The following is a 12601-nucleotide window of genomic DNA, read 5'->3' as shown; positions in this document are numbered from 1 at the left end:
CAGATGAAGACCCATTTTCACTTTCCTTGGCATTTACATCTTATAATCTTCCAGTGATCAATAGAACTTCTGATAGTTTTGGACTTTTAAGATCTATGAATTTTTCGTTCCTATTAGTATTGTTGCCTTGGTTTTTATCCCCTGGTACTGTTTCATGGTATATCTTTCTAGGTAGCTATTTTATATATATGGTTAGCCATTATTCAGTGGCATATAAATGTAAATTAGCCAGTAAGCTGAATAGATAAGCAATATGTGCTGTTGAAGAAGGGTTTTTATCCATGTAGTACAAATGAGACACAAGACCTTGTTATGTGCAAAGACTTCAGGATCAGGGCCCTAGGGAACAATTAAGAACAGTTCTGTATAATATTATCATTCCTCTGGAAAAGGTTTTCTTTCCCATCAAATATTGTCCTTTATTAGTCTGATGCATTGTCAACCCATGTGTATGAACAGCCTTCAATAGTCTCTCCTGGTGTCCATGCATGGATAGATGAATCATATGTGAGTTGCTTTCCACGGTCTCTCTCTTTCACAAACCATGACACATTTTGGAGCTTCTGCAATCATGGAATTGTGGTGGGACTGAAAGTCTACAGTGCTAATTTATCTAATAAGAGGTGTTCCACTTTGTGAAAATTCAAGTTACCTGTGTGTGTATTACACTAGTTGCAACTGTTAAGTTAGAAATCATTTAATGCTAGGGTAGCCATGGGCCCTGCGTTGCAGAGGACAGTCTTCTATTTGAAAGTGTTCTTCTTGAAGGCTATCTTGTCCAAGTCCAGATTAAAGATACAAAACCATAAGAAAGAAGAGCAGGAAGTTTTAAGTTCCACTTCTGAGAGTTAGCATTTGGATAGCAGCTACATAGGCCACCTAGTCTTCCCCACTATGGAGAGAAATGTTGGACGCTACAGTAATTATTTCTAAATTTGCATCAATAGGCATGAATTAGCACCAAAAAGAATAATAATAATAATAAAATTTTTAAAAATACCCCGCCCTCCCTGGCCAGAGCCGGGCTCAGGGCGGCTAACACCAGTAAAATTACAATAAAAACATAATAGGGGGGAGGACCAATTTAAAATACAGGTTAAAATACAATTTAAAATGCAGCCTCATTTTAAAAGTAGCCCATAGATCAAAACCATAAGGGGAGGGAAACATAAGGGTCAGACTGAGCCCAAACCAAAGGCCAGGTGGAACAGCTCTGTCTTGCAGGCCCTGCGGAAAGATGTCAAATCCTGCAGGGCCCTAGTCTCTTGTGACAGAGCATTCCACCCAGAAGAAGAAGACAACACAAGTCATCTTTTCCTTTCTCTTTTTGGTAGTTACTTGTGGTAGTGGGGAGAACTGGGAGGCCACACAAGTTACCCTCTTCTAAGGATATACCCTTAGAACGTTTTTGTTTCGTTGGGCATGAAATAAGCCGCACAACAGGAGAATTAGCTGCATCTTTTTTACCCACCTGACCTCTTCACCTCCACTTTGCTCACTAATCTTTCAGCAGGGACTGCTCCTTAGGCTGCAAATCTCTGAGCAGCTTTCAAACAGCTGCTGTTTTTACGTGGCTGCAGGGTGGGGTGGATATATTCATACTATGACAGTTTTGAAGTTCACGTGGTGAATCTTGAGATCTAGGATGTAATATCATTGAACCCTGCCATAGTTTTAAATCCTGCAGTCTTGAAGTAGGATATCTAACCTGAATCCAGAAATTATTCTGATTTAGCAACAATATGGCAATCCTTTGTACAGTGGTACCTCAGGTTACATACGCTTCAGGTTGCAGACTCCGCTAACCCAGAAATAATGCTTCAGGTTAAGAACTTTGCTTCAGGATGAGAACAGAAATCGGGCTCCGGTGGCGCGGCAGTTTCAGGTTAAGAACGGACCTCCGGAATGAATTAAGTACTTAACCCGAGGTACCACTGTATAGGTTAAGTCGACAGACTGGGCCCTCCAAAAGTTTATCTGTTTCTAGGTACCCTATCACATTTTTCATAGTGTAGTAGTAAAAAATAAAACAATCTACATTTTCTTGAACAATAATTTCACGTTTTAAAAAACAGATATTCAGTTCCTTAATGTTCTATATTTCTTTTAGATTTGGCATGTTGTATATATTTTTTATGTACTGCATCGTATGTAATATGTAGTATACATTCTTATGCAATGGCTCACTCCTGTGACTGCCAGATGGTACCAGCTTTCTTGCCGAATAACAACTTGTGTGACTATTAGTTTAGACATTGAATTCCTTCCTCCTCCCCCACCAAAAAAAAGTTGCCTGGAGAAGTGTGTGGCTTCTGGAAACATGGAAGTTGAAAATCCCTGGTTTACATGAAGATTTAAAAATGTTAGGTGTAGCATACACCGTTATTAGCTCAGTTAACTTATCCTCCAATTAGGAGGCATTCATTTAGAGAAAATAATTCCTATCGTGCTGCAAGTCTGGTTTAAAAATAACCATTCATCTCCTCACCTCCCACATATATTTGTACTCAGAGCGTGCATGTGGGTGCATCTATTTTTACCAGCAGGTGCATATTCATACAGCGTCAATTTAAAACTTCTTGCCACTTCAAAAGAAATGGTGGTGTTCCCCTGCCCCCTGAAAAAGAACAAATGGCAGAAGCAAAACAGAGGTTGGGGTAGTTTTGTGCAAAGTTTTTAAGGGGATTCACGAAAAAAGAAAGCACCCCCAAGGAACCGGCAATTCATTACCATCATTGTAAATCAAACTGTGTTGACAAATCTTGTTATTCTCAGGTGTGTGTGTGTAACGCTGTGTCAGAAAACAACTAAACCAGATTATGTGCCATTACAAGGGCTTTGCCAAATGTACAATGCGAAAAAGGGGCTGGGAGCTTCTCCTTCTCTAAGTAGAAAGCCTAAACAGCAGTACCTGTGCCCAATAGGGAAGTATCTGCATGCTTGGGGAGGACCTTAGCAAAAGCATGCCTCTAGTTAAGAACAGTTTCAGGTTAAGAACAGACCTCCAGAACAAATTAAGTTCTACTGATATTGCTGGTATTTTGATATTTTTTCTGGTTGTACTTTATGGTTAAGACTAGTTATTGATTATATTCTGAATATACCGGTAATATTGGGAGTTGCTTCTTCTAGAGTGTCCTAAAAAACCTAGGCAGGTGATTCCCCAGGGAACACCTTGAAGCCCAATAAATATGTGCATAATTTGCATAGAAGAAGAAGAAGAAGAAGAAGAGTTTGGATTTCATATCCCGCCTTTCACTCCCCTTCAGGAGTCTCAAAGCGGCTAACATTCTCCTTTCCCTTCCTCCCCCACAACAAACACTCTGTGAGGTGAGTGGGGCTGAGAGACTTCAAAGAAGTGTGACTAGCCCAAGGTCACCCAGCAGCTGCATGTGGAGAAGCAGAGACACGAACCCGGTTCCCCAGATTACGAGACTACTGCTCTTAACCACACCACCACACTGGCTCTCTAATCATAGTTCAATGATTAGCCTGCCTGTACCACTGCCACAAAGCTTAGAGACCAGCACCTCAAGGCATAATTCCGCAATCCAGATGCAGACATTGAGCAAGCTCTGAGGTCACCAGCCAACATCAAGCACTATTATTCACCCAGTGACTATGGGCAGTATCTAACAAACTTTCCGCTTGCACAATGCAACTTTCCTCCAAAGGAGATTTAGGGGAATATGGGAGCGGGGAGGTTTTGCTGGGCAAGTGGAAAACCTTGCATTGATGGAACAAGTTAATTGGATACTGCCATATGCGTGGTGCTGAAGTAGTCACTCCTCTGCCTGCAACATTCTCCTGACAACATCCGTCATTAAGGGCATTGGGTCCCGCTTTCTCTTGCAGGGATGCTGAGCAATGGAAGCTGGTGGGCCACCAGCAAACTGCCATGTGAACCATTACTGGTGTGGTACTCTAAGCATTACAAGGCAGGTTTTGCCGATAGCCAAACAGAGTGAGTTTATTGGTCCACTCTTTATTGATGCCATGGGCTCCATTGCATTGACCAGCTCAAGTACAAAGATTAGAAGGGGGTGGGAAGAAAGAAATCACAGTGTAATCCTGAAACTTCTTTATCCCTATGGCAATTTTATAGTGTTTCAATGTAAATGACTGAGGAGTTACATACTGCTGTTCTTCCCTCTCCCTTTTGGCCCCTTTTATACTTTACAGATCCTGAACTTAAATCCTAAATTTAGTACAAGAGTTTGGCTGGTATAAAGAGCTTGTACACAGTATCCAGAGGGAATAAATCAATGAAACCGAGTAGCAAAGCAATTTAGGTAGAGATGCTTAAGACTTTGGAGGCATTCATTGTGTAGTATAAGGATGTGGAACTTCTATCGTCCCTGACTATTAGTCATGCTTGCTGGGGCTGATGAGACTTGGAATTCAACATCATCTGGAGAATCTCAAGTTCCCCAACAAAAGGCTGTATCCAACCAAGTCAGTGCATTTATTTGTTTATTTTTTTAAATACTGAAGTGAAATAAATAAAATAAGTCAGCATAGAGACATTGAGCTGGTCATGTTGATGGATTTCAATGGATCTGTTCCGAGTATGACTTAGACTCAATCCACATACGTAAGATGGCATTTGCAAAGATGCCCTGTTGTTGCCAAAGGTCAGTACCACCGCCCTGTGACAGCAACCTGCTACTTTCATGAACCCATGAACTTTGATTCCTATAAACACAGTTTAGAGGCTTACTAAGAAGCTAGAAATGGGATACAGACATGGCACTGCAATGGGTGTATAATGACACCTACTCAGTAGACAGTACCCCTCTTCTTCAGACATTACCCCTTGCTTTCAGAGGATGTGTGGAGGGAGGCGCAGGGCTGTTTCACCCTAGATGTGAATATCTCAGAACTCCACTGCTAGACCTTCACATGTTGAGTGCAAAGTCTGAAGGGGGAACTTAAGATGCTTAGCTGAATGTCCACAGGCTCAGCATGCTTTGAAGTGTTGTGTGGTTGGAGGCCCTCATTGCTTGGAGGAACCTGTTCCATCGGGGTCCAAATCAAAGGGAAGCAGGGCTATTCTATCACCTCTGCAGATATACCAGCTGCCTTTGGATGTATCTGAAGAAGCCATTCCACCAGACAACCCATGACAGCTGTTATAAATACTGTTACATTAATAGCTGGTGCCTGAGCTTGCTTTTTTCCCTTTACCCTTTCCCTCTCTTTTTCTTTGTGTGTCATATTGCCTTACTTACATTTGCGCCTTACTAATGATTTTGTATCTCACGCCAGGATTCCTTTGCAGCAGAAGAGCAGGACAAAAATGCTTCAAATGAAAAACATCTGAAAGTGCTTCAGAGTGCTTTCTTATTATCACAGCTGCATCTGTACACAGCAGCTCACCTTCCTGCTTAGCATTTTCAAACATGATTAACATTTTAAGAGAGAGTGTGGATTTGACATTCCATTGAATATTTTATTGTTTACAGCTAGAAGCAACAGCGCAGGTAAGTCCAATGCCTCAAATGACCATCCAGAGTGTGGCAAATGGTGAAGGCTGTGACAAAGAGGCCTCTATTGTACAGAGTGGGATTTATGTCTTAAGTAAATATGCACTGGACTATGCTGCACACAGATAAGCAATGCAATGTGTATACTTGAGGACATCAATCTCACTATATGGCATAGTCATTAAGCCCTGCACGCTCCCTCTTTTGCTTTTGTGCTCAAGGTCCCATTTCTAACTATCTGAACGTGCTTCTCCATGTATCACAACATTGCTCAAGATCTCCTGTGGATAATCTCACTCTTGTCTCTGTACTAATATCCAAAGCATTTGGATGTTGCCAATTTTAGAAGTCAGTTTATAGAGGTTCAGACTCCCACTTCCCAGATCAGGTTTGCTATCATGAGTTAAACTTTGGAATACAGAAAGCTACCTTTCACAGAGTCAGACTTTTGGCCAGGGATGCAGGTGGCGCTGTGGTCTAAACCACTGAGCCCTGGGCTTGCCGATCAAAAGGTAGGTGGTTCAAATCCCTGCGACGGGGTGAGCTTCCGTTGCTCACTCCCTGCTCCTGCCCACCTAGCAGTTCGAAAGCGCATTAAAGTGCAAGTAGATAAATAGGTACCGCTCTGGCAGGAAGCATTTCCGTGTCCTGCTCTGGTTTTGCCAGAAGCGGCTTAGTCATGCTGGCCACATGACCCAGAAAAACTGTCGACGGATAAACGTCGGCTCCCTTGGCCAGTAAAGCAAGATGAGTGCCGCAACCCCAGAGTTGTTCACGACTGGACTTAACTGTCAGGGGTCCTTTACCTTTACCTTTTTAGCTCAGTATTCTCTCCAGTGCTCCAGACCTTCAGTTTAGACCTTCTACATACAGAGCATGTGCTCAGCCACTGAGAAACAGTCCTTTCCCTTGCTCATGCCAGAAGAACAAATCCAAAACAATGGCTTCCCAGTGCCAAGATGTTCTGTTTTCATCAACACTGCTTTGTGAAGGGGGTCACTATAATTATTTTACATACTAAAAGCTTTAAAGTTAGCACTGTCAGTATTTCTTGCACTCTATTTCTTTCTCACTTCTCTTGCTAACATTCTCTCTCTTTCTCTTGGTAAAAAGGTAAAGGACCCCTGGACGGTTACGTCCAGTGAAAGGCAACTATGGGGTTGCGCCCCCCATCTCACTTTTCAGGCCAAGGGAGCCGGTGTTTTTCCACACACAGATGAGCTTTCCGGCTCATCTGGCCAGCATGACTAAATCACTTTTGGCACAACGGAAGACTGTGATGGAAACCAGAGTGCATGGAAACACCATTTACCTTGCTGCCGCAGCAGAACCTGTTTATCTACTTGCACTGGTGTGCTTTCAAACTGCTAGATTGGCAGAAGCTGGGACAGAGCAACAGGAGCTCACCCCATCATGCAGATTCGAACCACCGACCTTCCAATCGGCAAGCCCAAGAGGCTCAGTGGTTTAGACCACAGTGCCACCCGCTCCCACACACACACACACACACACACACACCATCAGATATATCATTCCCTGCTTCTAATGAAGTCAACTCTAGCCCATCAACACGTTTGTCAAATCAATGTTACTTTTTGAGCTGCCACAAAACTCTTTGGCAGCCAACCTAAACATATGTTTTAGGCTGTACACCCCATTAGACACAATAATACTTACTGGTACTTCTGAGTAAGCATGCATAGGATGACAATGTGGTTTGGTTTTTTTTGCAGCAATAGACTAACATGGCTACCACTCTGGAAATTGCTCAAAAAGTATAGATTACAGCTTATGGCACAGAAATATTAATATTTCTTCATCAGTGACTTTAAAGTAATACTAATATTTCCAGAGCAGTACTTATGTTAGTCTGAATTCCAAAGTCACAGACTTTGAATTCCCTTGAATAAGTGAGCTGGTTTACACTTTTGAATCACACCATCTGATGACTGCAGCCTCAAATGATGACTTGAAGATGCGAAGAGCCATTACAGAGCGAAACACAACAGGTAGAAGTTGCATGTCAGTCTCATACCACTACAAACAGAATGTTTTTCAGTTTACATGTTCAACCAAGTCATCAACTATTGAGAACTCCAGGAAGGTTCATTAATGTTTATGTATAAACTGGCCCAATGTCTACATTACTTTTACTATTAAAACAGAATGAACATGTGCACTTCTCTGAAGAAACTGAGAAATATAGATTGGGGGGAGACAGAAATGAGTACTACATACTATCTATATGCAAGTATGAGTTGATTTGTTGTTGTTTAGTCGTTTAGTTGTGTCCAACTCTTTGTGACCCCATGGACCAGAGCATGCCAGGCGCTCCTGTCTTCCACTGCCTCCCGCAGTTTGGTCAGACTCATGCTGGTAGCTTCGAGAACACTATCCAACCATCTTGTCCTCTGTCGCCCCCTTCTCCTTGTGCCCTCCATCTTTCCCAACATCAGGGTCTTTTCCAGGGAGTCTTCTCTTCTCATTAGGTGGCCAAAGTAAAACCCAATGGTTGTATTGTAAGGGGTCTCAGGCAAAAGACATGTTAATATATTGGTTTTTCCAGTTTAGGGTTTTAAAAACTGGTGTATGTTTATGGTATGACCCGAGGAACGTCTAATCAGAACAGCCAATGGCCAGGGAGGATGGGAACTGTAGCTGACCCAACATCTGGAGAGTTATAGGTTCACCATCCCTGAATAGTGTTTATGAGCCAGGAGCTAGATATCTTTACTTCAAATGTCAGGTGAGCAAAGAAGGCACTTATATTCATAACAAAAAAAAATTCCTTCCAGTAGCACCTTAAAGACCAACTAAGTTAGTTCTTGGTATGAGCTTTCGTGTGCATGCACACTTCTTCAGATACACTGAAACAGAAGTTGCCAGATCCTTCTATATAGTGAGAAGGTGGGAAGGGGTATTACTCAGAAGGGTGGTGGGAATGGGTGATTGGCAAATAGCTGTGAGTGAACTTATATTCATAACTTATATTCATGTTCTCCATCCAGTATATACGTGGATGATGATATTGCTGTACCTTTACAGAACTGTTATAAGAACTACTGAGATACAGAGATGAAATGCTAGGCAAATTGTAGTAAAACAACAACAACATGTAGCTATTATTATTAAACAATCACTAGAGGAAATGCAAACCTTTGGAAAAGCATTTCACAATGGAAACAATCTAGCCAACATTAGGGACTCTGAACTAAGATGTCACCCAGTTCAAGAAATGGAAGTTTAGTATATTCATTGGTTAATCAATTTGTTTAATCTGCATACAAAATCAATAGTGTTGAAGAAAATATACATTGTTGGGAGATGATGCACATATGCTTCACAGTGGACATAATCTTAGGAGAAGCATCACCCCTCACCTTCCTCCTCTCATGCATAGGTGGGCTTTGCTCTTTTAATATGACATTTGCCACCTGCTGTTTGTATAATTAATCTCATGGGTTAAACGATACAGCCGTACGTTCAGGCTCCACTGACCTCAAAAGGAAAGAGTTCAGCAGAAGCTTAAATATCTAACTGAAGTCAATGGGGACTTTATAGCATTTAGTGCTGTAGCCATCCTAAAACAAGAAGTATCTATTCTGATATGCACAGAGCATACTAGCAAATGGGTAGTTCCTCTTCCAATGAGAACTAGATCAATGTCCACTTGCATCCCCCAACCACTACCTTTCCTTTAATCCCTCTTCATTTACCTTTGAGCAGGACGGCTGCAAAGAGGAAAATGCCAGCAGTGCTAACACAGGGCTGTGCCAACATGAGATTCGCATTCGCTGGAGTTACAACACATCATTAAGTGTGCAATTCAGTGGGGCTTACTTTTGAGTAGACACGCATAGATAGGATGGCGCTAAAAGGGCTTCGCCTTATTAATACGGGGCAGATTTCTTGGTCTGCAGAGATTTCCTATGGACCAGGGTCCCTGCACCCAGGAAAGCAGAGAGCTTGCAGCTGCAGAGTGCTTGCAGTTTTGGAACAACCTCCTGCCGGGTAACCTGTCTTGGTCCAGGTACTGCGCATATATTTCCCTTCCCACCAGGAGTGCGAACAATTGGGTGAGCGCGCGCCTTCCAGCAATGTGCAGCTGAAGCGGCAGCAGGTTGATTTAAATCCCCTTTTCGCGTTGGAAGCGCGCGCACGCCCACACCTGCAACCGACATAAACAGAGCTGCTTCTTTTTTACACCTTGTCCTCACAAGGTCCCGTCCAGAGCAGATCACGCTGATCCAAGCTGACAAGCAGCCCCGCGCGGATCAAGAGGAGATCGCCCTCCCCAGACGCCGGAGAACGCGAGACAAACCCGCGGGAGCCCCAGACATTAACTTGCAAACAAACGCGAGCAAGGCGGCCAATCGCCAGCGCCGCCCGCCGCCTGACTTGGGCCCCGGGGAACCGTTTCGCAAGAGGCGCGCTTCCAACAAGATTCCCGCGCGGCATGAATACTACCCAGAAACTTGTGTTTGCTTGCTTGCTCCACAATGCATAACTCTTGAGTAACCCGCAAAAACCCCTCCAGCGTAATATTCCGGGTTGTTTTCCCTTGTGGGCATTGCAAACGGCATTTGACACGAGTCTCTCTCTTGCAAAACCCCTTAAGAATTTGGAAGCAGCAGCAGCAGCTCTTGCTGCTGTTTTACAAATGTTTGGTCGGCAGGAAGTCCCACTCGGTTCAGTGGGACTTGCATCTTGAATATGTTGAGGATTGCGGCCGGGTTCGTGTCTATTCAGAAGTAAGTCTCAAGTGCACCTAGGAGAGCAGCCTTGCAGTGCAATGCCTGCTCAGGAGTAAGTCCCGTTAAGTGCAATGGGGTTTACTCTCAGGCAAGCGGATATAGGATTGCAACCCGATCCTATGATATGCCCACTCTGAACTAAGCCCCGCTGATTTTTAAATGAGGCTTATGATGCACAGAACTGCAGGCTTGAGTTTATTATTATTATTATTATTATTATTATTATTATTATTATTATTATTATTAAAGCGGTTTGCTAGCCCTCAGCCCTTGCAAGGGTTAAAGCCGGTAGGGAAGAGGAAAAGCTCTTTCCTTCTCCCAAGGGAGACTCATATTTGAAATGCCATTCTCCAGCCTTGAGCTGCAGCTGGATGCTTCTTCCATCCTGTAGGGTCGGCAGGAAGGACGCGGAGAATCCCGCCGCCTGATAAGCCCACACGCAACAACGGAACGGAACAGCCACGCACGAGCAAAGCAACCCACTCGAGACCCAGCCCGATCTTCTCACCCCCACCCCTGCCGGCAAACCAAGGAAGGGGGGAAAGAACAGAAAAGCCGGTTTCCTCCTCACCCTTCTGTCGATGCCATGGTCCCGCGGAAGCCCCCCTGTCTTGCCTTCCCAAGAAATCCAAGGGTTTAAACCACGCGCGGCCGCTTTCCGGGTGGGGAAACTTCTTCTTCTCCTTTTATCTTTGGGTGTCGCAGAACCCCTTTAGTTCCTGCCCTGTATAATCCTCCCGGCTCCGAAAGGCGATCATCCAAGAAGCTTGGCTGGTCTCGAGATCTAAGCCCCGACGCCGCCACCTCCTCTTGCTCCTGCTACTCGGAGGGAGGTTTCTCAACGTCTCCTTCCAGAGGCTTGAATGTCTTCAGGGTAGTAGTGGAAAGAGAGAGAGAGAGAGAATATGAAATAGGGGAGGGAGGGGGGGGGGCGAAGAGAGAAGATGGTCAATGGCAAACGACAGACAAGGGCTCCGAGGCTGTGTGCTGGTGGGCACCTGCGCTACGATCCTTGGCTTTCTGCGCTTATCCGGAGGGCTGCCTGGCGAGGGAGTGCTGTGTGTGTTTGTTTGTGTGTGTGTGTGTGTGTGAGGGAGGGAGGGAGGGAGGCGAAGGGGGTTGTGTGTATGTGGAAGAGGCGGTGGGTGACTTCACATTGCCATGGTGTTTGTTGGCTGAGGCTGGATTGGAAGGCTTTAACGGTGGATTTGCAGTCTATCCCTCTCTATTTTAGGCGAGAGCTGACATCACCCGGTGTGGTTGCAAATCCCCCTCCCCGAGTCTCTTTATAAAGGGAGGGGGCAGCCCTCCCGGGAGGGAAGACGCGTGGATCTATAGGAATGAAGGCGATCCCGGGCTGAGATCGGCAGCTGGGGAACTCCGAGGCCGAGCACAACTCTACGCCCCCTCCCTCGCTCCCTCCTCATGCTCGCTCGCTTGCATTGCTATTATTATTTCGACGCTTTTCCTCGATGGCTTGGATTAGCTGACGGGGAGGGAGGCGTCTCCACTGTCTCACCAGCCTGCACAGACGATCGATTCCTTTTGTGCTCGTTGTCTGATCCCAGTGGCAGCAGCAGCAGCAAGCGTCTATCGGTTCCCCCACCACCCTGCTAACGAGGGAATATATTGCCCCCTCGTCCCTATTAGCAGCTCCGCGCCGGGCTTGCAATGCGTGTGCGGCTCTCTCCGCTCTCTCCCACACCCTTTCCGCCGTTTACCGTGGAGGTGCGGGGCCACATGGCGCGCGCACTCCGCCCCACCCGGCCACTCACTCGCTATCAGCTCCGGAGCCTCCCGGCGGCCTGGAAGAGCTAATTGGGAAGTCGGACTAATTAGTAGTGCAAGCGCTCGCATTGCTGGAATTCTGTCGGCAAGTGACGCTTGTGATCATATGTGTAGAACGAAGACACACACACACACACACACACACGAGAGAGAGAGAGAGAGAGAGCATCCTCTGGGCCGGCAGAGAAGGGGTTAACCCCCCCCCCCCGCACTCCAATGCTGTCACATTTATTGTCCTTTAAAACCTGCCTGGATATCCGATTGGAACTCGGGCGGGAGGGGGCGGGGCTACTGTACACTAATGAATTAATACTCGCGACACGAGACAAAGGGCGGCTTTACTGAACGCTGCGCAGACAGAGGAGGACAGGAAGCCAAATAAGCTTCTCAGCCAGTCAGACCGCTCTCTTTCTCTAAGTTGCCTTATAGAATTAATAGGGCTCGATACGATTCCCTATCGTTGAGGGCGGCTCTTATCCGCTAGCGTTAGGGAGATTTCCAAAGAACCAGGGAGGTTTCTGGAAACTCCAAACGGAGAGAAACTATGGGACTCTGATGCAATCCTAACATTTC

At 45.2% G+C, this 12601-nt stretch overlaps 1 protein-coding gene across 3 annotated transcripts in view; it reads right to left on the bottom strand.

The window, feature by feature from the left end:
* Nucleotides 1-12158, bottom strand: part of SLC1A2 (solute carrier family 1 member 2) — a 91690-nt gene extending 79532 nt beyond the window's left edge. Inside the window, exons 1-2 of one of the 3 annotated variants that reach the window (XM_028728143.2) lie at nt 12016-12158; nt 10812-11107 (exon numbers count right to left, since the gene is read on the bottom strand). In XM_028728143.2, coding sequence (XP_028583976.1) covers nt 10812-10828 — 17 coding nt within the window. In that variant the 5' untranslated portion in view covers nt 10829-11107; nt 12016-12158. Of the gene's footprint in view, nt 1-10811; nt 11108-11759; nt 11930-12015 lie in introns of those variants that run through there. The other 2 variants (XM_028728139.2, XM_077929210.1) reach the window with 2 other exon arrangements.
* Nucleotides 12159-12601: the final 443 nt, after the last annotated feature.

This window comes from Podarcis muralis, chromosome 1, assembly GCF_964188315.1.
Source record: "Podarcis muralis chromosome 1, rPodMur119.hap1.1, whole genome shotgun sequence".
In the NCBI taxonomy this organism is placed as follows: Eukaryota; Metazoa; Chordata; class Lepidosauria; order Squamata; family Lacertidae; genus Podarcis; species Podarcis muralis.
Note: the sequence above shows the minus strand (reverse complement) of the source record. Positions and strands in the feature narration are given on the sequence as shown.